We start from the raw sequence: 24414 nt of genomic DNA, 5'->3' as shown, positions 1-24414 counted from the left end.
TTTTTGTCTGTTATGGAAGGAAGGAAATCGAAATGAGATGAGACTCAGAAGCGAGATTGAAACAAAAAAATCGTTTCATTTACAAATATTTTGAACTTGATTATATATTGTTATCTCTTATCTAGGGGCCTTGTGCAACGGTTAGATGCGTTTTAGGAATCGAGGAAGAAGGGAAGCCAAACGTCATTTCGAAGGAGCTCACATACGAATTGCCTTGTTGTGGATTACAAGGGTCAAAATTGAAAAAAGAGAGCCATGATAGTCATCGAAACTTTTTTTTATTGACAGGATCAAATAAGTGTTTAATAATTTTTTTGTTCCTACCAGCTAAATAGGTTATATCGTGAAAAACGTATTTTTTTCTGGTGAAGTACAATGGCATAAATCATTCCGTGTCATCTTTCAGTTTTAACTGTGAATTTCAGAATCATGGAAATTTCTGGAAAACATGATATTCTGAAAATTCATTGCTTTAACTCCGACTGTAGATCACTACGAAGAGTGAATCTACACCCATGACGAAATTTTTTTGTTTTGCTTTTGTTTTTGCGTTTTTTTTTTTTCGTTTTATGCTATGCATTTAATACAGTTTTTTTTTAAAGAAAGGAGCAAGTTCTCTTTAATTTCACAATTTGTTAGCCGCGTGCTAATTCTAGTGGCCCGAGAGCTTAATCTTGAACACTTCTCTTTTTAAACATTTCAAAATGATTTTCTATGAATATTAATGCGGGTCTCGATTGCATCTCTTCTTGACAGTCGGACAGGAATATCGAACATAAATGTTTGCATGTGGGAGTTCTCAAATGGATCTCAAATCCAACATGCCTCATATTAATTCTCAAAGCACATACAACACGGGCTTACGTCTTCCGCTTTGAAAGTCACAAAAAAACTAATTAGAGGTTAAGAAGCTATTTGGCTTCGAAGCAAGCCAAATAGCTTCTTAATGGTCGATGTGTGTTGGGTTAAGTAGAGGCATAGTATTTTTTATGAATATTATCCATAATGTATTTAATCTAGGGATAATTATTCATTTGCCATCGAATTAGGACATGTCATTTCATTTACAGTCCATTCCTATAATATATTACAGTCCATTCCTATTAATTCGACAAAAAATAATGCACTGTACAAATAACACGCAATTAAGTTTGATTAAAAAAAAATGATAATTTAACTTTAAGTCAATGGCGTCTTGTAACGTAGGGCTTGTTATTTAAAATTCTTAGATGGTTGACCGTAACAGCAAACAGAAAGTGGAGACAAATTCCTCATAAATTTGTTTCCCAACAGTGTGTTTTCATGGCCACCACAATCATAAGAAAGCGTACGTCACATTTCGGATCACTTTAATGTCAAAATTCCGTTATGGAACCGTCACCTTCAGATCAATTTTGTTTTTCCTCATAGCCTTCCTATCGTAGTTTAATTGCATGCAAATTATCTCACGTAGTTTTGGCAGGTCCATGACTATGAAATAATGAGACGGCTCCGCAACGCGCGCTGTCAAGCTGAAATAGCGGACGATGAATTAACTTTATTTTCAAAATAATATATGCTTAAAGCGAAGCAACCACAGGAGTAAAATTCGCGTCAGAACCAAAACTATAAATTCATATAAAATTATCTTTGTGCCATATTTATTTTCATTAATGGTTATCCGACATCGATTTGTCGATTTTGTCGTTCGATAAAACGCGGTAGTTTAACGCCCCTCAAGACAGTGCCTAAGTAAATACTTGTTTAATCTGTAGTCAACTTTGGCCTTCATGTTTCAAGGTGCAGTACATTTCCTCAAGAGTCTCTATCAGCATAACTGTTGATAAAATAGTTCAATTATTTGATGGATGGTGAATTGACAGGGGTTAGGTATAGCGCTTTGACGCGACGCTTTGCAGCTTTACATTTCCTAAATATTTAAGTTTAGGAACAGAGGCTCTTTTTTCAGTTTTCTTTAAGGTCATGTCGCACTGATATAAAAAGAAGCGGCCAAAATAAAGTTTTTGCTCGGCGCTATACAATAATTTAAGTATAGGAAATGCTTTTTTGAAAAATCATCTTCAAAACCAACATTTGCGAAATAATTTGACACTGAACAATTAAGACCACCCAATTATTTATCTTTAGCTTTTTTGAAGACAAAAACGTATGGAAAGTTTCTCTGTTTTTGCTCAGGTGCAAAAGAGAAAACTTGGTGAGAACGAAAGCTAATTCAATAAAAAAAATCCTGAATTAACACTCTTTCGTTCAGATGCAGAATAATCTATCTTACAAGAGACATTAAATTTAAACAAGTTAGTTAATTCTCTGTTTCACCATTTGTGTTCCCAGTGCTACGCGGCACAACATTCATATGTACCCTTACTTTCTCTTCGCCGCGATTTACCATCCTAAATCGTCCCCGACTTTCTCTGTGCGACCTCGTAGCTCAGTCGGCAGAGTAACGGTAGATCTAATCCGGAGGTCGTGGGTTCGATTCCCACCGAGGTCAAAAGATTTTTTCTTTGCCTCGTGTGGTTCCCTGTTTCCCTTTATTAGGGCTAACGCCCTGTGGGTTATTCATGGGTTTAAATAGCACTTTAATTTACACTTCATAGTTAATTCTCTGTTTCACCATTTAAATTTAAACAAGCCTTGTTTAAATTTTGTTTTGTTTTTTTTGTATTGCGCCAATTTATCCCTTCACCGCTAAAACTCGTGAATGAGTGTTGGAATAAACTTGGAGCATAGGCACCAGCTCAGCTTAGCCAAGGCGAAATATTGCAAGTCTCCGTAGTTAGAGCGGCAGAATGTAGAGTGTAGCATTTAACGCTTTCCAAACTATTTTGTGTTTTCCAAAATAGCATTTTCCGTGAAAAACGGACCTTTTAGGCATATTTTTCATATCGATTCCGCAAAATATCGTGCTTTTTTCAGACAAAGTGAATTGCTGGCTTCAAAGCAGCACTATTTAGGCAAAAAAAAAACGGAAATTTCTCCTATGTAATAAATGCAAAATGCTTTAGTTTTTACGGATTAAGAAAATGTGTTGCTTCAAAAGAGCACATGACATTTTGTATAATTCAACGGAAAGCTAAAAGTAGGTGCATTTTACTTATACAAATATTTTTTATTGCGCTTGTTGTTAAATCTGGTCAAAGTGCACATGATGCTCTGCACGTTTAAGAATGGAACAATAAAGTCTTTGATTTTAACCCTTAATATGTTTAAGCGGTTTTTTTCATTTTCATTTGACATGGTATCACGAACTGTATAATTCAGAAATTGTGCATGGTTTGACGTCCAATGCTGCAGAAATTCTGCATGGTGTGGCGTCTCAGTGCTGCAGAAATTCTGCAAGGTACGACGTTAAATGCTGCAGAAATTCTGCAAAGTTTGACGGCCCAAGCGTGCAAAAATTCTGCACGCCTTAACGTCCAGTACTGCAGAAATTCTGCATGGTATGGCGTCCAATGATGCAGAAATTATGCAAGGTTCGGCGTCCAGTGCTGCAGAAATTCTGCACGCCTTGACGTCCAGTGTTGCAGAAATACTGCACGCCTTGACGTCCAGTGCTGCAGAAATTCTGCACGCCTTGACGTCCAGTGCTGCAGAAATACTGCACGCCTTGACGTCCAGTGCTGCAAGAATTCTGCACGCCTTGATGTCCAGTGCTGCAGAAATTCTGCACGGTATGACGCCTATGGGCGGCCGTCACCACCAAAAATACAAGGATGTCGAATAGATCAGCAAATAGAAAGCTGGTCTAATGATTGGCTGCAGGATAGCATAGCTAATAAAGGAATGGCATGGCCAAATTATAGACGGCTTAGTTTTCCTTCACGAGACAGAACACCCTAAACATGAATATTTTAACCAAATGATAAACGGTCTAGTTGTTTATGTCGAGTTGGAACGTGAAATTGTGAAATGGACTAGCTCAATTGCGAATAGCTTAGCACTCATTTGCAATAAAGTACGCAAACGGTGTAGCGTTGCGTCAAATGGCTCAGCGTAATATCGAATGGTACAGTGTACACACATACAGTGTAGCGTTGTGTGAAATGGCTTAGCGCAACGTCGAATAGCACAGTGCCCATACCAAACGGTCTAGCTTGCTTGAAATGGCTCAGGGTAATGTCGAATGGTACAGCGTACATACAAACAGAGTGGCGTTGCGTAAAATGGCTCAGCGTAATGTCGGTTTATGACAGTTAGCACGCGTCGGTGCTTTAATTGCAAACACTACTTTCGGCACACCAATTAAAGCATTCCGATATCACTTTGATTGAAAAATGTCAAAACTGATATTCTTGATTTGTTTTGACATTTTTCAATCAAAGTGACATCGGAATGCTTTAATTGCAAATACTATTTTTGGCACACCAATTAATGCACTTTGATATCACTTCGATTGAAAAATGTCAAAACAGACCAAGGATATCAGTTTTCTTACCATGGCGTCCAACTCTGCACACAAAGGCATACACAAAATCCAACTTCTCACCTACTCCTGTAATTTTGAAAGAGCCGCTGAATTTAAACTCTCATTGAAAAGTAAGTGCGAGTCAGAAAAGAGAAGAGAGCTCGACAAGCGACATTTGATGCACGTCATAATATTACGTAATACTATAAATATTCAGGCTAACCGAAGCGTGCAAACTGTGGTAAACCGGGAGGCCGGCAAACCATGGTAGAATTAAATCTTGTTGCTATTTCAATTAACGCTTTCATGAACGACTACGAATAAATGTAGTACCAGCAGGGAAAAAGAGGACAAACTTACCGAAAAGTTACGAATTGACTCTGCTTTACTGCAAGGCGAAGTGAAGACTCTTCAACACAGCGACTATACCATGTGGTGGTTTGGCGCCAATCTCTACATTCGATGACGTCATGCCCTCCAGTAGATCGCTGTTCCATTTGGGGTTGGTATTTTTGGTGGTTTCGGCGAGATAGCCCTCACGTCACGCCACGAGCAAGCTCGACGATCCGCCACAACAGCGAAATATTTCATGTAATGCTAAGCAGTTTAATGTTGAGCTAGAGCGTCTGATGTTCTGCAAAGCTATTCGACGTTACGCTATACCGTTTGTGTGTACGCTGTACCACTCGACATTACGCTGAGCCATTTCACGCAACGCTACACTGTTTGTATGTACGCTGTACCATTCAACATTACGCTGAGCCATTTCACGCAACGCTACACCGTTTGTGCGTACGCTGTGCTATTCGACATTACCCTGAGTCATTTCAAGCAACGCTACACCGTTTGGTATGTGCACTGTGCTATTCGACATTGCGCTAAGCCATTTCCGAATGACTCAACGCTACACCGTATGTTTGTACACTGTACCATTCGACATTACGTTGAGGTATTTGACGCAACGCTGCAGCATTTGTGTACTGTATTGCAAATGAGTGCTAAACTATTCGCAATTGAGCTAGTCCATTTCACAATTTCATGTTCCAACTCGACATAGGTAACTAGACTGTTCATCACTTGGCTAAACTATTCATGTTAAGGGTGTTCTGTTTCGTGAACGAAAACTAAACCGTCTATAATTTGGCCATGCCATTCCTTTATTAGCTATGCTATCCTGCAGCAGATCCTTAGACCAGCTTTGTATTTGCTGATCTATTCGACATCCATGTATTTTTGGTGGTGACGGCCGCCCATAGATGTAAAACCCACAAACATTTGATAACAGCACGTTTTAGACCAATTTTGCTGTTGCGAAAATTGATACGATGCATAATTCACTTCGGTTGAATTACACTTCGGTAAAAATTAGTGAATTATTTCAGATTTCTGGAAATCCGTCTTTGTTTTCAATGCAGTACCCAGCCAAAACCAGAAGGCGCCCTCACAACGGCTTTGTGGAGTGGGTCTGCAGTACATTATCCTTTTCACTGGTTTGTGACTTATTAGGTAACATTGCACAGTTTGATTTTTCTTATCCTAGAAACAGTTGCAGCTGACAGAGAGAGGGGATTGTTTTTCCTACAAGGTTGTTTTTGCCCTTTAATTGAGATACACATGTGGCATAATTACCTACTGTAAACATTGGTGAAGATATTAATTAAAATCTGTGATACTGTTAATTTAGTTTTCCTCTGAATAGTGAACGGTTTAAAGTTCTCATTAGAAGGTTGAGCATTAATTTCCCTGTGGTCTTTCGCAAGACAATACAAGATTTAAATGATATATTTGCTCTATTTATCACATACAAATCTTTTAAAATAGGTCAAAGGACTGAAATTGTGACGAGTTAATATATTTTGGCTGTAGTAGATTGCTTATTTGCTGTATAACAAACTTCAATTTTATTAAATTAATGATATTTTTCATTCAGTTTTTGTATCTGATCATAAAATAAAGTGATGTGACTCAAACTGTCTGTTGTATTGCTTACTTTTTTAACATTTTAATATTCGAATTTTATCATGTGGCATTAAGTCATGTGCTATTTTAGGTACATAATTTCTGTTGAAAGTTAATTGACAGAATATTTGTGGCATCTGTTATTGACTGGTTGGAGAAAGACTGTTATATTCCTGTATACATGAGTGAATTTCTGCAACATCTAGTGAATGAGAGGATGCAGAATTTCTGCAACATCCAGCTGTATAAGTTGGCCACATTGCTTCTGTGACGTTTAGTGTATGAGTGCTCGCAGAATTTCTGCGATACCCCTTGTGAATGAGTGGTTGCATAATTTTTGCGACACCCACTGAATGAGTTGTTGCAGAATTTCTGCAACATCTAGTGTATGAGTGGTCGCAGAACTTCTGCGACACCTGGTGAATGAGTGGTTGCAGAATTTCTGCTACACGCAATGAATGAGTGGTTGCAGAATTGCTACAATTTCTGCAGGCTAATTTAGGAAGTAAACAAGAAAATCCGGCTGAGAAACTAAACTATATTTCAGCTATCGTCAGTGACATTGTTCAGTTTAAAATGCTAGCAAAATGAGCACAGATGGGTAGAGGTTTAAGTTTTGAAAATACTGTGTGATAATCACCAGAGCTCGATAAATGAAATGACGCTTATCTCATGTGACATGATGGCTGAACAATCCGGAAATGAAAAAGACGCATGTACAGGTAAAAGATAGAAGATAGCTTTGTTAAAAATCCATTGCAACCAAAAGGTTGGATTACAGACTGTACAAATATTTAATTAATACTAAATACAAAAAAGAACAAAAAACTAAATAAAAAAAGGCTAATAAATACTACATATGCATATTAAAATTCATGAACGGAAGATAGAAAATACTATTGATATATATATTAAAGTTAATACGGCAACCAGGTGCGATGTCACAGTCATTGCAAGGAATAGAATAAATGGCGTCGGTTCGTTGTTCTTTCGTGACAGGATCCTTAGGTTTGGCGAAAATATGCCCCAAAGTCTGAAAAGGTTTTTAAGCAACTTTAACGTTGTGGCTATTCAAAATTCTCTTGATGGGTTCAGTAACACCCTATATGTAACGAATAACAGCAAAACCAGTCGCTGGTTCCCTTTTATCAAGAGCGTTACTATTTGTAACTGGTTTTTGGCAGTTATAAAAAGACCTCTTGTTGCAGCGTTTAGATCACCCCTGATGAAGGCACTAGACAGTAGTGTCGAAACGTTGGGTCTATGAATTGTAACTTCTTCGGTTACATACATTAAATCTGCAAACCAGAGTAGCATCAAATTAAACTATGTCTGACTATTGATATATATCATTATATATATTGTACGTAGTGAAATTTAAGAAATAGCCGCGTTGTACATGATAAAACTATTCTTCAGCCTGCTTGTTCTGCAATATGTACGTTAAAAGCGCGCTTTCTCCTTAAGGCTACGGTACTAAGATTACATGACGGCGAAAGGCCGTGTAATTTGTGGCAGGTGTTGTCTTTGATCTCACTGAATAGGCGCTCCGTCAGCAATTGGCGCCGTTGGTAGAGGGTGGCAATATTGTACTCTGTACGAGCTAGCACGGTTGAGCACGGTTGAGCACGGTTGAACGGCGTGCGAAGGAAAAGCGCTTCTATCAAGCGATAATGCCTACGTAGATGATAATAAAACTGACCTAAAAGCCCCCTCGTGATCTGTGTACATGTTAAGTTGGAGATTCGCGCAGGATACCCTTGTAACTGTATGGTTAGTTCATTGGTAAGCTAGTGGAAGTTGTTTCAGAGGCGCTGCTCGGAGTCGCGGACTTTGGGCTTACTCTGCTATGAGAAAAGAGACTGGAGGGGCTTCTAGCCATTGTAAAGATACAAAACAATTGGTCTAAAACAGCATAAGATGTGGCCGTGCAGCGTTGAAATGACACAGGTTTATCAACACAGGTAACAAAACGACTCTCACGAAAACAGACAGAACTGCGCAAACCATGCATAGAGCTGCGATCTCTAGCCGTTTGGTCGCTAGCGGAGACGACAGACATTTTGCTTTAAGAGACTTAAAAAAGAAATTCATTGAAAATAATAATAAAATAATAGGTGGTGACCTACCAAGATTCTGATGTTGACAATAGACAACCAACAGTCAACCGTCGATCGCAGCAAAGATCATTCGTAGTTTAGTCGTGACTTATAACTCATCCGAGAGAGAATTTTGATTTTACAATTAAATCTCAGACTCTTCACGGGCATCTGTAATTTACATATGATGGATCTGATAGGAAACAAGACAACGCTTGAGAAGACATTTTAAGCTCAAGTAAAATTCACAACTGTAAAAAGTCCACCCCTCTACGCTAGCGAGATGATAGTTGGCTAATCTTGCGGGAAGGAATTCCCTAAACAGCCCTCTTAATCTCAACAAATGCAAGAAAAGTTATCGCTCATGGATGGAACGAATAAAATTTGGTTTCACATCACTATTTTGGCATCATAAATCAAAACAAGGTTTAATCATTACCGTGATCAATTTTAAACTCAGCTACATTGGGTGTGTTAAAAGACCTTAAAGAATTATAAATCTAATTAACATCGGTTCGGAAAAACAAACCTCGCATTTATGTCTGTAATGAAGACTCCTCTGCTTTTCAGAACAAAGGAAAAGCATAGAGCCGGAATTTGTCCAAAGATGTCATACCACTTGTCTTGTACTTAACATCCTCATGATAACCTTTCTGTGTCATGCATAATTAATAGAAGCATTTGATTCACAATTCCCTATATTTAATGCTTATCTGTTAATTGCAGCTTCAAATATAAAATAAGCCGAAAGCTGAAACAACATTGGCATCAATTTGCAACCTTATCATCAATATTATCTACTATAAAGGGGATTAACGGAAGTCGTCATTTGACAGATGAAAAACAGAACACAGTAATTGGTAAAAGAGACGACTGTGACAACGAATACATCGGACAGACCAAACGTCAGCTTAGTACATGTTTGAAAGAGCATCAAAAAGCGGTTTTCTTTTGCAAAAAAAGGAAAATTCAGCTTTATCGGAGCACACATGCCTAACTTACTATACGATTGGGTGGGATAAATCTAAAATTATCACCACCAATCGGCATTACCATCAGCGCCTTTGTTTGGAAGCTTGGCATATTAACTCCGCCCACGCTCCTTTAAATCGTGATGGTGGCGGCTTACTTTCTAACGCCCATTTAAACCTCGTCAGAAAAAAGGCAGCTAATTAGTGATCGTATAAAAGGACCTCTTGTTGCGAGGTTCAGATCACCCTGATGAAGGCACTAGACAGGAGTGTCGAAACGTTGGGTCTATGAATTGTAACTTCTTTGGTTACATTCATTAAATCTGCAAACCAGAGTAGCATCAAACCATATCTGATTGTTCACCTGGTTGCCATGTGAACTTTAAAAGACCAAATAATTTATTTCCTCTAGTACCCCGCTATTACGGACACAAAATCTCCCCCCGAGATTGTCCGCAATAACGGGAGTCGACTGTACCTAGAGGCTCGTTTGGCTGGGCAGTGGATGAAAGAACAAGGAATAATAAACCTACGCGTTAAACATACGCGTGAAGTCCTTCGTAGTATTACTAGTGGCTCGTTTCACTCGGCAGAGGATGAAAGAACGAGGAATAATGGATTTGCGTGTTTAGTCTTAGATCTATATATGTGGTGGCTTGGTTGCCTTAGCAATGGATGAAAGAACGAGGAATAGTCATTTAATGTGCAGTCTTGGGTCTGTATAGAAACTTATAGCAACAAATTTATGACCAGAAGTTGCAGGTACAGTTGAACCGTGCGAAGGAAAATGCCTACGTGATCAATTTTTAAGTCAGCTACATTAGGAGGGTTAAAAGACCTTAAAAGGATTACAACTCTGATGAACATCGGTTCGGAAAAACAAACATCGCATTTATGTCCGTAATGAAGACTCTTCTGGTTTTTCAGAAGGAAAAGCATAGAGCCGGAATTTGTTCAGAGTTATCATCCCACTTTTCTCATACTTTACATCCTCATGATAACCTTTCTGTGTCATGCATCATTAATAGATGCATTTGATCCACAATTCCCTATATTTAATGCTTATCTCTGCATTAGTAAATTTGAAGTTTCCAAGAAATCTTGCTTTCAAGTGCTTGAATTTTTCAGAGGCCAAATCACTTCTCAACTGACTCCGATCAAAAAACGAACCCACAGTTAGTTGCCCATTGAGAAAATGACATTTTATATTTCGAAGGTCATAGAGGTTTGGTGAGTAGAGAAACTTTGATCAGACACAGTGCACTTGTCTTACTTTTCATGTTAAAAGAAATAAAAACAGATAAAATATAATTTTATCATCACGACTTTCAGACGCATTAAGCCGCGATAATAAATAATAAAACCATGCCATCAAAATTAACAGGTTTCATTTGGTAATTTTTATAAGGAAAGGTTGTTCGTGATGTAACCAACTCAAGAGCTTCCGCAAGCCAACCTCTTAAAGTTTGACCGAACAGCCAACCGATTGCTTTGAAAGCTTGAGTAGTAATGCCTATGAACTTCCTCACGCTGCTCCACTTTAGATCTCCACTTTTTCTGCGCCTGATGATAAACACTCGCCATACTCCACCATAGCTTTGTATAACAAGATGAATCACACTCATTTTGATGAGTTCTTACCTATGTTCAATTGGAGGACAGACTTCTCGTTGGCGTCCCAATTATCAGTATGAAGAAAATAAAAGTTGCCGTGGGTCACTTCAATAATAACTCACATCAGTGTCACACTGGACTGTGCTTTGTGTGGCACGTTTCAGTTCTTACCGCCTTCGTCTCATCCACGAAGATGTGGAAAACTTGAAATTACGAATTGTTGTTGTTGGCACTGGCCATCAACAAATTTCTTTCCTCTTCTCCCAATTTGGAAAAAGATTTAAGCCATTTTTCACGAAGGCGGGAGAAAGGAAATATTATAATATTATAACCAGGTGAGGACTCGAACCTCAGTTCTTCTGTTTTTTTCCAAGTGTAATTAAAAGAGTGAAAAGTCGACTGTATACAGAACGAAACCAATCCTGTCGTCCTCTTCTCTTAAACCTGGTTTGTCATCTAGCGGCAAGTGATGAAAAATGACCAAAAGTAATATCTTGAGAAAGAAAAGTAGATATTTCTAGATTAAAATATCTTCTGCCTTAAACAATCTCCCGATTCAAGACACTTTCGATGCGTTGATGAGGCAACATTGACAGGATGGTTTACCGTCAAGTCGCCCGAGAGTCATCTCGCCCGAAGTCATATCGCCCGAAACCTGACTCATGTTACCCGGAATTTTAGCTATGTCGCCCGAAAAAAAAAGTCAAGTCGCCCGAAGAAACAAATACTAAAAGATCTGAATTTCAGACTGTTAATAGGCAATAACGTTGAGAAATTTTTATCACTAAAGCGCTCTTTGTTTCCGACAACACCATGAAGAATCTTAAAATGTTGTTCGTTCCTAACAACAAAGAGAAACGTTGTTCGTTGCCAACAAAAAGATCCAGCGTTGTTCGTTTGGTATGTAACCGTTTCTTACTCACGAACGTTTCGTAAGCTTGAGAAACTCATTATTGATTTCTAACAATACCATCAAGACTTTGACTACACAGAAATCGATCGTATGCTCGGAATAGAAATATGTATGAGTAACGATTCTAAAAGCGTTGTTCGTTTCTAACAACAAAGGGAATCGTTCTCCGTTTCTAACAAAAAAATGAAGCGTTGTTCGTTTGGTATGTACTCGTTTCTTACTACTAATCCACGACGCGTGACGATTCAAGCATGGTGATCGCTATGTAAAATTCAACAAAAACACCTTGATGACATCTTTCTTTCAAATTTTTACAGTTTCAACTTCAAATTACGTCAATCTTGGTAATTTCATTTTCTAATCTTTCTTCCTATATTTTTATGATTGCATGGTAGCATACCGTACCCTAGTTTTGTTATACAAATTACCGAAAATATATTTACTTTTTTCTATGCCGCTATTGTTGCGTGCAGAGTGCCTTCGCCATCACTATGGATATTTTCTAAAGACTTATCAGTTTTCAAAATAACTGAAAAATGTTCAAATTATTATCATTTTTTATTTCGCATGTATTGCGTGGTAACACGGTTTTCGCTAAGACTTTTTTGTGATCAGAGTTTTGGAAAATATATTTACATGGCTAATTTGTTGTCACAGCGGATTAAAGTGGGTGTCTAATGTAGCTTTTCCGATCTGTCAGTTCCCAACTGAGAGTTCGCAGTTGGGAACTGTTACGGTATTTTCCAAACCGCCAGAAAGATACAACTCGTACAACTCAACTACTTTATTGACCAACGTAATAACTACGAAGCGATATCGACAACCAATACAATAACTATCTTTTTCACTTATCTACGGAGCGATATAAATGCTAATACAATCAGTATCCCTATAACTTAGAGCCCTTTACAAATAATATCACTTAAATCTCAGTGCACTACCGCACAATTCACAGTTCTCTTGAAAATCTTTAACAAACTGTCGACGTCCGTAATTCTTTCTCTCACGTAGCCTTCCACACGGCTTTCAATTCCAGTAAACAACTCTGTCCGGCTCTCGCTCCTCTGGGCTCTTCGCAACAGCAGTTATAGCTCACTAAAAGGCCTATTTCTTTAAGCTAGCGTGACTCCTTATATATCTTTCTGAAAAGTTCTAGAATGTTCTAGAGATCTGTAATATTATTATTTTTAGAAACATTACACTATGATTACATCATAACAAAAATATGCTGAGTCACGGTTCTAGAAGGTTCTCCTTAAAGTTCTCGCTTAGTCATCATGACTAAATGTTCTAGAAACTTCTTCGTTCTATTTTTAATAATTATGTAACGCAACGCACTCTAAAAAACATGGGCGCTCTCCATAACAGAACTGGTGAAAGGAACGAAGTGTTTCTTTTTCTATCGTCAGTCAGTTATCAGTTGGAAGAAGTGCAGATTCTGCCTTAATTTGAGCCTCTTTATGTTCCCTGCTGATACTTAACATTGAATAGGGTTTGTCCTGCTGGAATTTGATTGGTTAACAAGCTTCACCTGTTGCCTGTCCAAATACAAGCACTCCGTCAAAAGATTTTAGGGGCCACGTTTGTTCCCTTTACTGATTATTTACTCAGTAATAACAGTCTTATCATATTAAGTTTAGCCACAGACAAAACAGAAACTGAAAATGAAAATGCCTTTTTATCACCTGAGCAGGAAGCTGTCCGGAAAGAATCAAGGCTGTAATCTCTTTCATAACATGAAACATTTACTACAAATTTGGTAAATGTAAGATAGCGAAAGTTTCCTATAACTGATTTGCGTTATGAGCGCTACATTTAAGATAAACACACAGAACTGTATATACACGGTGTAAACGATAAATGTTATTAAAACAAAAATTGGAAAGTCGTTGGTGTTGTGGGAGCAGGAAAGTGATGGATGCCTGGACTGGGCAGTAAATAATATTACAGGAGTTAAGAAAGGAGACTTTGCAAAACTGGAATAAATAAGGAGGAATGAGCCGGCTGCATGTTACGAAGTAATTGCGAGCCAACTCCATAGCCGCGTCTTAAGCACTGACGATAATCCAAGATGTTGTTGGCTATAAAACTTCAATTTATCGACAAAGTCCGGTCGATGTTCCTTCGTGTTTCAGGTAGCGCTGATCAATTGAATTAGTATGTCGCTTTTGCAAACATAATTGTGCTTTTTATTTCATTTTAAAGGTTTTGAAAAGACCTTTGCAGTAGCATTAATTCATGACAGGCAAGTAAAGTAAAAGTGAACCTATCGGACAAATACATCGTATCTATATCTACTTGTAGTCGAGTATGCTGAGCGCCTGGCCCACAGATCTTCATGAACGTTTTGCTTTTCATGAATGCTTTTGTTCCTAAATAACCTCTGTTCCCTATGCAATAATGCACTGGGATTGCACGTGTTAAAGGAAAGACGCTTCAACGCCCAGTTCTCTGTTTTTGTTGTTCTTCTCCTTCTGAGCGAAATTTCGACACCACGTTGTCTTTCGACGCCGTCAAAGTATAAATTTCAAGTTTGGAGTGTAAATTCTGGTTATATTATTCCTATTATTCGCAATAATTAAAAATCGCTTGTCACACTTTCCTATGCCACCAAAGAATATCCAGATTCAGGAGAGCTTGGGGGCGTTTATTTCGTTCTATAGGCGAGACTAAGTATCTAAATGTGGAAAATTTGGATGACTTGTAGGAGAAAGCGAAGATAGATATAAGCTTATGCTGTTTGTTATTCCAATCTTTCATAATAGTTTAATGAAAAACAAAGGGAAATTTTGGGGGCATTTTGACAAAGAGCGAGACTTAAATTTCGCACTGGTTTACTCCAGTTTGGATAATAACATTGCTAGTAAGTTTTCCGCGATACACTGAAGAAACAGACAGCTGAGCACCAAGGTTTTTCACCGATGGTCCTACCACATTTTGACGTACTCTGTGATCTGTTACTGTACAGACCAACGACAACATGCTTGTTTGATTTGATAATAAATAAAAGAAAACAATGGTGGGGTCATCGATGCGTCTGCCTCCAAAAGATCGTGACCACAGACCAATCAAAATGCGTGCATATTTCAGCATTTCATGGACTGAAACGGTGATAATTTAGTTCAACTTCCTGACATATCCAATTATTTTTTTGGGCACAAAACTGAAGGAGGGAGAGAGAGAGAGACGTTTTAACTTCTATAATGTCATTGGTGGAACTGCATTTTTCTACAGATTAATTTTTATAATCTTTACTCACCCCTTCATTAAAGTAAAACTAAAAAATTATACCGCAACTAAATGTTTTGACAACAAATATAAAAAGGAAGTCACAAGATTGGCAATTAATAATACGACTATACGAGGCTTAAGCGTGAAAATATTGATTTGCATTCATTACTGGAAGAATGGAAGTTTTTTTTTACGAAGACGAGGCTAATAGCTATCATTATCCAACTGCACAAAGTAGAGTACAAATAACAGGCGAATAGACTTCAAGTATCCTGCGATATTGTACGGTTATTTGGACAGTTGGTTATTTTGAGCTGTAAAAAAACCCTATTTAACCAGTCGGCTGCGCGCTACCCTCCACTATCCGCTTTTCTTTTCCCGCTTTTTGAAAATTGAACAGAAAGACCGTTGGATAATAAATAACTTATTAGACATTTTAGTGTATAGTATCGCTGGGTATTTTCAATCGTTGTTTGTAAACTCGGAAAAATACTCAGCGATACTACACACCAAAACGTGTAATAAGATATATTTATCTCTTTAAAAAAACTGCTGCAGAAATTAAGAGAGGTAAGGAAGTTCAGTCAAAACGGTGATAAAGTTTTTTGATGGTTGGAAAGGAGAAAAATGTTCGTGGAGTGACTTAGTTAGTTCGGGTTGTTAAATCAATTAATAATGACACTCAGATTACATAGAAGGCAATTTTTTTTTCATTGACAAAATTTAGATTGCGAAAAATGTTAAGGCCATGTATCTTAACTTCTTTTAAAATAATTTGTACAATGTGATGAAAAGTTTAATAATGGATAAGAATGTGCGCTTCGATCGGGCTGGCCACCGGCGTCAGTTGTCTCTTTTAAATAGAACCAAGAGCATAACTTGAAAAAGGAGAAGTGAACTTGGCTCTAACCGACCCCCCTCTTTGCTAAGAAAAAGTCATGTTGTATAATAACAGAACAGCTTGGTTTGCCCCTAACCGCCGGTAAGTCGCTGTTATAACACCTTCCCCTCCAATTACCTTTATTAAAAAAAAAACTATAAGTTATCGAGATAATAAAACAACATGACATGTCTTCGACGGCCAGTTAGACACCGTTGCAGGACCCGCTCACTGATGAAATAGTTCCAGTATCATGCTCCCTTATAACAATTTTAGTTTGACTTAACCTTTTGTGGGAAGGTGTTTACTGTCATGAGCTAAGATCAAACCTAGAAATTATTAATTAATTATAAAGCCCATCCCAAACGAGACTACAAAACCAAACTACTCTCATGTTTGAGGTGAAAGTTACTTTTTACCACACTGGATGATGTTACAACGTGCAGTTACTCGGAAATCCTCAACTCATCGTCCCGTAAGGTTGTGACCTCAAAAACAAAATTCCTACATAGTGAGAATAAGAGATATTACTTCCCACATTTATTTCTGAGCACGTACATAGTTTTTATTCACATTCACTTGACCGAAATATCACGTGAGACCGTTCCCTAGTTTCAATTTATACTTTAATCTCAATTTATTTACGCTAAGTTTCTCCGATGAGTTTGAAACAGCCAAATGGTGTGGACCCTTACTGCAAAAAATAATTATGCCAGGCAAATGAAGAAAATTGTTGATTCTACTGGCTGCGCGTTGAAGACTTCAATTCTGTGAATAAATTTGCAGAACTCCTTGCTGGCTGCTGAGCATTTTCCTCGTTAGTTAGTAAAGATTGTATTTTATTACCAGAGATGATGTCCGTTAGCTGATACGTTTAGAAATTTTTATCACTGAATCATCAATATGAAATTGGTACACCACTTGCAATAGGGTGATAAATGAAGACAAGGCAATGAATGGATTTAAAGCTATCAAATTAATCACCCAAAATTTGCTGAACTTCTTATACCTTTTTATCAGATTTGTATTTGCAGTAGTCTGTTTTGTTTCAATTTTTCCATGTTATACAGAAGACTCCACATGTGTTCCATGTGTTAGGAGATTAGTTGTCGCCGCTGTCTTCTTCAAACGCACTCTTCCGGCTGGCCGACTGAATTTCTTTTTTACCATTCGGATAAACGCTAGGCGGAGCCTTGAGCTCAAGGAGATGTACAACCATGGGTTTATGGCACTATTACCATGACCCAACCAGTAGCAGAGGTACATAGCAAAGGGAGGCAATGGCTGCGTTTCTTTGATCACCTGATACAGCTGAAAGAATTGCGTGGGTAGCCAACATACAGCAAATACAGCGACAACGATGACAAGCATTCTGACCACTTTTCTCTTGGCGATTTCCTGTTGCCTCTGATTTTGTGACAAATAATTCCCAGGAACTTGACGAAACCACAATTTGTGAGCGGTTTTAGCGTACAGGATGGATGTGACACTTAGTGGCAAAAAATATTGGACTACAAACAAGTAAACGAAAATCCCGCCACGAACTGTGGTGCTCTCTTTTCCCAAGATGTCAAAGTTGAAACCGCAAAAGTCCTCCAACGGATAAAAATCCGAAATAACAAGAATTATAGACATTAATAGCATTGAGAGAATCCAAATGATAGGTGCAGCGTACTTTGCCTTACGAATACATTGAAGGGGGCGGAAAGGGTGAAGAATCGCCGTGTATCTGTCGTAAGCCATGAACGCCAGGCACAGTATCGAAGAAGTCGCAGTGACCATTGCAACAAAGTAAAAGCCTCTGCATGTTATTTCTCCAGCCAGATCATGAACTATAAGCCATTTGCCGCCATTGTGTAGGTGAATAACGGAGAAAGGCATTACAATTAGTGTAATTAACAAATCAGCCACCGCCATGTTGACGAACATGGAGCTGGTCATTGATCGCACTTCCGGTTTCTTCCACACGAAGTAGATCAGAAGCGTGTTACCAGCAAAGGCAACGACCATTGTTACCACGTAGATCACGGTCAAAATCACTTTGGCCTCGTCTGTTACCATAGCGAATCTGAATGTAATATTTTTGTCTGTTATGGAAGGAAGGAAATCGAAATAAGATGAAACTCAGAAGCGAGATTGAAACAAAAAAATCGTTTCAGCTTTATAATTTACAGATACTTGGAACTTGATTTCATATTGTTATCTCTTATCTCGAGGCCTTGTGCAACGGTTAGATGCGTTTTAGGAATCGAGGGAGAAGCAAAGCCAAACGTCATTTCGAAGGAGCTCACATACGAATAGCCTTGTTGTTGATTACAAGGGTCAAAATTGAAAAAAGAGAGCCATGAACAGACAATGGCCTTTCTTTCCGGAAAATAAATGTCCGGTTTTGTGAAGCAACTCACTTCTACTTTTTTTAAATAGATTAGATTCCAGGTGTGAAAAGTTCATCTTTTCCTCGCTTAGAGAATAAAGGCGGAAACTATTTCCTGAGCCTTTCTTTGAAAATTCTCAAATCCGGTAGAGATATATCTGAGGGAATAGCATAAAAAGTAGAACAGAAAAAGTGCTGTCTAACCCAAAAAGAATTTCCTATCTTTCGCAAAATGCTGCACAAAAAATCCTCTCACTTAACCCGTGAGCGTTTCTCCGTGTTCGTTGGAAAGTTTTCGTGTTCGTTGGAAAGTTTTCGTGCGTCCATTTTAAACAGGAAAAAAATTATGAACCATGTTTTTTTCTTAAGAAAAGAAAAGTTCGATTGATATTCATTGTAATTATCTGTTATGTCGGACCGTCATGGACTGTCTATTTATGGTTTCGCAGGTTTTCAAACGGAACTCACCAGGCCTGTGAAGGCGACACTGATAGTCATCGAAACTTTTTGTTATTAACAGGATCAAATAAGTGTTGTTTAATATTTTTTTTGTTTCTACCAGCTAAATAGGTTATATCGTGAAAAACGTATTTTTTTCCGGTGAAGTACAGTGGCATAAATCATTCTGTGTCATCTTTCATTTTAAACTGTGAATTTCAGAATCATGGAAATTTCTGGAAAACATGATATTCTGAAAATTCAACTGCTTTAACTCCGACTGTAGATCACTACGAAGAGTGAATTTACACCCATGACGAAATTTGTTTTTCCAATAGCCTTTAATAGTCTCAAACTAACAGCAGGGAGCGCCGCTGATGACAGTAATGATATAAGGAGGGCGGAGGGCGGAGGGCGGAGGGGTGGTGGTCTCTTCATTTGTTTTTTTTTTTTTTGTTTGTTTTGCTTTTGTTTTTGCATTTTTTTTTTTCGTTTTATGTAATGCATTTAACACAGTTTTTTTTTTTTTTAAGAAAGGAGCAAGTTTTCTTTCATTTCATAATTTGTTAGCCGCGTCCTAATTCCGTTGTTACGATAGCTACAACTGAACACAGCTTAAATTAATAATAATTTCCGTGGAAATTCCTTTTCGTGCATGAAGCCTATTTTAGCTTCACTTCTATTTCATGCAAAAGCTATCTTAAACGTCAAATATTGCTGCATGAAGCAAAATTATTTCCAAATGTTCCTGTTGAGGAAGTATTTTGCTCGTAAAATTCTTTCGTGACTTCGTACTTTTTAAAAATTCAGCTGGACTTCGGAGCGGAGAGTTGAGCGATAACACGCTATATTCACAGAATCTCTCGTTTCTTCTTTTTATAACTACCTGAAGGAATTAGCTTACTATTTGAACGAACAAAAGCAGAAATAATCTAAATTCGGCCAATAGTTCTTGGCTGAGTCGCACATCAGTAGTCCGCTCTTATGACTTAAAAAAGGATCGTGTTTAAAAAGAATGAAACGCGGTTTAAATTATAAAAGTTAACAATGGTCGTGAAGGAGAATGTATTTACCACAAAACTTAACAAAGGATATTGATCATTTGCATGACTTGAAAATTGCATTTCTTAAAAATTTAGGCTTCAGTGTTCAAGATAGACAATTAATTCGTCGTCGAGTTTCCTTGAAATTAAACAACAGAATTTAACAACAGCTGTGCTGGCAATAAACTTTAGAACAACAAATGCTTTGAACTGAAGTAAAAATTATACTTGCCTTATTCCAAATGGAGGCACCAATTCGGCTTCATCTCACCGGCGATCGGATCAAAAAAAGATATTTGAATCCCTCTGAGTTTTTTCTTTATGCAAAATGAATAAGATGAAGAAGATTTAAACGTTACCTTAGACAGCAAAGGATCATGTCAAGTAAAGTTTGTTATTTGAAAAATCGACTCAGTTGCAATGACCTCAGATTTAAGTAAGTCAGAACTTCAGATCAAAGATTTGAAATGAGTATACGAGTGCAAAAACTGGTGTAATATGTCATGGTTTTGAAATCTATGTTGAATCGCCCCCAGGTGATACAAATATTTGCATTTCTTACACGGAACCACCCAATTTACCTTTAAGAATTTAATAAGGATGACTTGACAAATAAAAGAGTGCACTTACGCGCGGCGGGTTATTTTCCTTTCATTGTGCTTTTTTGTATATGGTTTGGTTGAGTCTCTTCAGCCTTTGATACCGATCTCACTTGAATTACGTTTTCTCTGAAATTCTCTGAAGAGACACCTGTACTATCGCCATTAAGTTTAATTTGCTGCCTTTCTCGTAAATTGTTCCTCAAAAGTTTCCAATTTACCTTCTGCCCTATTAACGCCATCCTTTAATGACATGTTTGTTTTAAAGTGCTCAAAAGGGTGTTAAATTTCCCATGGGAGGGCTGTCAATTGGGAACGAAAAAAACAGGAAGATAGCATACTAAGAGAAGACTGGAGACTACTATCCGTGCAGAAAACTCACAGTGCATTCGATTGGTTATCAGTTCATCATGATGATACCGTTAGAAAAGTACAAAACAATAGCAGCAATAGTCAATTTCTACTCCTGATGGCCTGTAACTCAACGCCAGGATCGCTTTATAGTACGCTTTTACCTTCAAAGAGCAGCAAAATTGTTGACAAAAACAACAAGGGTCAATTTCGATGGGGCACATTTCTATATCACAAAAATAAAAAATGGTTGAGCAGTCTAGCTATAGTTGATGCTGATTTTTGGGGCTTGCAACAGGTTAACGATACAACTGCTTGAGTTCTTGACAATTGGGTTTCTCCCCAAATGGAATCGGGGATGTATTAAACCACCTGCCAGTCTTGCCAACCAATAACCGATTTATGGTAGATTGATTAATGATTTATTGTGGGAGATTGGAGCACAAATAATACGCAAGACGGTAGCCTCCGGCAAAGCCGAGAGAGAATTTAGTTTCGCGAATGTTCCACACTTTCCGTCGGTTCTTTAAGGTACTAAATTAGGGGTCATATAACCGATGGAAGCAGCCGCATTTGGGAAACTTTGGCTGAACGTCTTTCGATATCTATAACTGATAAACAAGGAAAAAGAACGATGTACAGAAACTCTGATCTTCCTCTTCGTTCCTCTTTTCCACCGTAATTCGACCCTTTCGTTTTTTTGTTTTTTTTTTGTTTGTTTTTTTTTTCTGCGTTCTTTCATTATACTCGCCTATTAACGTTTCACCGCACTAAGTGTGCTGAAATGTTTGCAAACCCTTTTAACCGTTGACCAAATCAGGCTAGTTTTATTGAGACTTTTTTTTTATTTAGAATGACATTCTTAGTGCAGAAAATAAGGTCTACACGAGCGTCGCGTCCTTTTTTTTTTTTTTTTGGTTTCCTGTTTCACCTGGCATCATCTTTATAGATAAACAATGAAACCGTACTTGACTTCAACCTTAAAAAGACTCCATTTGCTCGCAGTGATATTTCGCTTTCTCCAGAAGCTCTCTTCCACTGGGAGGTTAACCAAGGAATATTGCACTGTGTGTTTCGTAAGATGAAAAATAATTGAGGCTTAGCGGAAATTGCGGATAGAATGTACGCTTTACGATCTCTTTGTATTAAAGTAAGGCTACTCCAAGCTCATACTTATGAAAGTCCAATTAATTAATTACCACGCGCAGGTATGTATATGTCAAAAATACCAAATATCTTTTCGGTCAGCTGAAAAAATGAAAGTTCATTGAAGTGTTAAAAAAAGGCTGAGTAGTAAGCTACTTAAGAAAGAAAAATGCACGAGAGAGAGAGAAAAGTGTAAACAAAAAGAGAGCAAAGAATAAATGATAAGACCCGGGGAAACGGAGGTTGAGGCGGATTGCAAAATTACAAACTTTTCTCGTGAAGTCCGTTTCTCAAAGTCCAACTGTGTGCCACCTCTTTCTTACATTAAAGGGTTAAAAACCACTTTTCGAGGTTAAAAAATTGAAAATGGCTGGTAGCTTGACAAGGATACCAGCCCTAAGAAGAATTTTACCAAAAAATGTCTTTGTCGAGGCGTACAGAGCGCGATTCGGTGACTTGCTTCTCCGTTATACAGCTTATTACACCAATTCATCTTTTGTAAGTGGACGATGCGTGCTCCGAATAATTGAGCGATTCTATCGAAGATAAAAGGCGTATTTACTCGTGTGGGAAAGATAAACTACCTATTCCAAGAGTTAAGCGTTTAATCTGTGGTTATTATATGCCGACATATGGCAGAATATGCCACTTGGATTTGATTTGCATGTTAATTTTTGATTCTTGTGAAACCTCAAACATTGAAACAAAGAAAGATAAACGTACCATACTGCGACACGTAGGTTCGTTTAAAAACATAGACAATGCAGGTACTTTTTTCACAGCAGAAGCAATTAAATTTTTGCTGAGGATCTGATGCTTTTGAAGATCTGCCCCTTCGATGAGCATCACTGCTTTCAGGGCTATGTTGCATCATGATGAAATATTCATCCATATTTCAAATAAATAGACACTTTGAACGATCCGCTACCTCAGTTCTGTTGAGCTGAAGCCTGGAAGCCTTTTTGTTTTTTTTGTTTTTTTTGCTCAGTACGTGACCATGAAGATCGCATATGCTGTAATGGCGAATTTTATAGACTGTGCAAGTCAGACAAATCTTATGGAGTACATCTTACCAAACGGCGGTAAACCGTCGATAAGCGGCTGATTTTAAAAACGATTTTGAATGGCAAATTATTTCGAGACCTAGACAATTTTATCATACCTAACCATTTTACAAGATTTAAGGCTAAAAGAAAAAAAAAGCAAAAAAAATTATTCCAAGTCATGTGTCAATTTTGATGTTGTTTATTACATTTTTATAAGGAGCCGCATGTTACTGCCAGATACATTCTTCCTGTTGACTATTTCGTCAAGTTGGCATGTCCTTATTCAGTTGATTTCAGCAGAAAGGTTGATAGACGAAAAACTATCGTGAAATCGAGGACTTACACGTGAGGACTCGAGTTACAGTGAGAATATTTATTTAAATAGTTTTCGGTCCGAGTAAACTTAGTGATTTTGGAAATAAACAGTTGTAGCATTGACTGAATAAAACTTTGCTTCGTTTTTACCTGCTTGAAGCTGGCGTATGAAAGCCGAAAAAAAAAGGAAGACAAAAAGTACCTAACCATTTCAAGCGTTGTAGCTTTAAATGAAAGATTTTGTACGCTGTTGATCTTGACTTACTTGGATGGAGGCTCCTCCTTTGTTACTGATCTTAAGCCACAAAATCGCAAAACTGACTGCCCTTCACCCAACTTGAATAAAGAAATGAAATTTATGTCTGATTTCGTCTTTTCTAATTCGTAATCTGATGGTTCTGGAAACTGACAGCTGACACCGACACATGTTCAATTACAAGCTGTTTAGTCCTTCTTAGACGAGTGGGCGCCACTTAAGCAGTCAATCCCCGGTTGAATTTGATTTTCACCAACCAATAATGTCACGAAAATAATCATTCTGTTGTTGTGTGGACAAAGTTTGAGCCTGATATGGTAAATGGCTTCATATTATGCATAAAGGTCTTTACGACTTAAAATTTCAAATGGTATCACTAATTGGTTACTTGATACCACGTCAGTAAACTCAGGTTACTTTTTTCATTACAGTGTTCAATTAATCACGTTTCAAGTAACTCTTCATATCGAATTCATTACCAGGACTTCTGCTTGTAATCCAAACGTTAAACGGCTTAGACCCTCTTTTAAAAAATTTATGGCGATGCATGTTTCATCAGAGAAATAGGAAAAAGAAAGCAAAACATATGTTTATATCCAAAAATAGATAGATTTATACTCCAGAAATATCTGGATGATAACTTCCCTTTTAAGTACGCAAGGAGATCACTATGAAAACAATTCTTTTAAAAAAGGGTTTTACAAGAGAAACTAATGTCAAACCTTAAAGGGAAAGCGCGTAGGTGGGTAATGTTTATGGAAATGAGTTTTTCCC

The 24414-nt window shown here is 37.7% G+C and overlaps 1 protein-coding gene across 2 annotated transcripts; it reads right to left on the bottom strand.

The window, feature by feature from the left end:
* Window positions 1-15150: 15150 nt before the first annotated feature.
* On the bottom strand, window positions 15151-23801 carry LOC149035862 (tachykinin-like peptides receptor 86C). Of its 2 annotated transcripts, none has more exons than XM_089191550.1 (3): window positions 23650-23801; window positions 20160-20244; window positions 15151-18159 (listed from the first exon to the last, which is right to left on the bottom strand). In XM_089191550.1, exon 3 carries the CDS (start codon window positions 18131-18133, stop codon window positions 17135-17137), a length of 999 nt encoding a protein of 332 aa, XP_089047676.1. In that variant the 5' UTR covers window positions 18134-18159; window positions 20160-20244; window positions 23650-23801; the 3' UTR covers window positions 15151-17134. The 2 variants fall into 2 exon arrangements, with proteins under 2 accessions (XP_089047676.1, XP_089047677.1); XM_089191551.1 differs by lacking the exon at window positions 23650-23801 and adding an exon at window positions 20558-20710.
* Between the last annotated feature and the right edge of the window lie 613 nt (window positions 23802-24414).

Source organism: Pocillopora damicornis, chromosome 13 (assembly GCF_964200805.1).
Source record: "Pocillopora damicornis chromosome 13, jaPocDami1.2, whole genome shotgun sequence".
In the NCBI taxonomy this organism is placed as follows: Eukaryota; Metazoa; Cnidaria; class Anthozoa; order Scleractinia; family Pocilloporidae; genus Pocillopora; species Pocillopora damicornis.
This window is presented reverse-complemented; position numbering and strand designations above follow the sequence as displayed.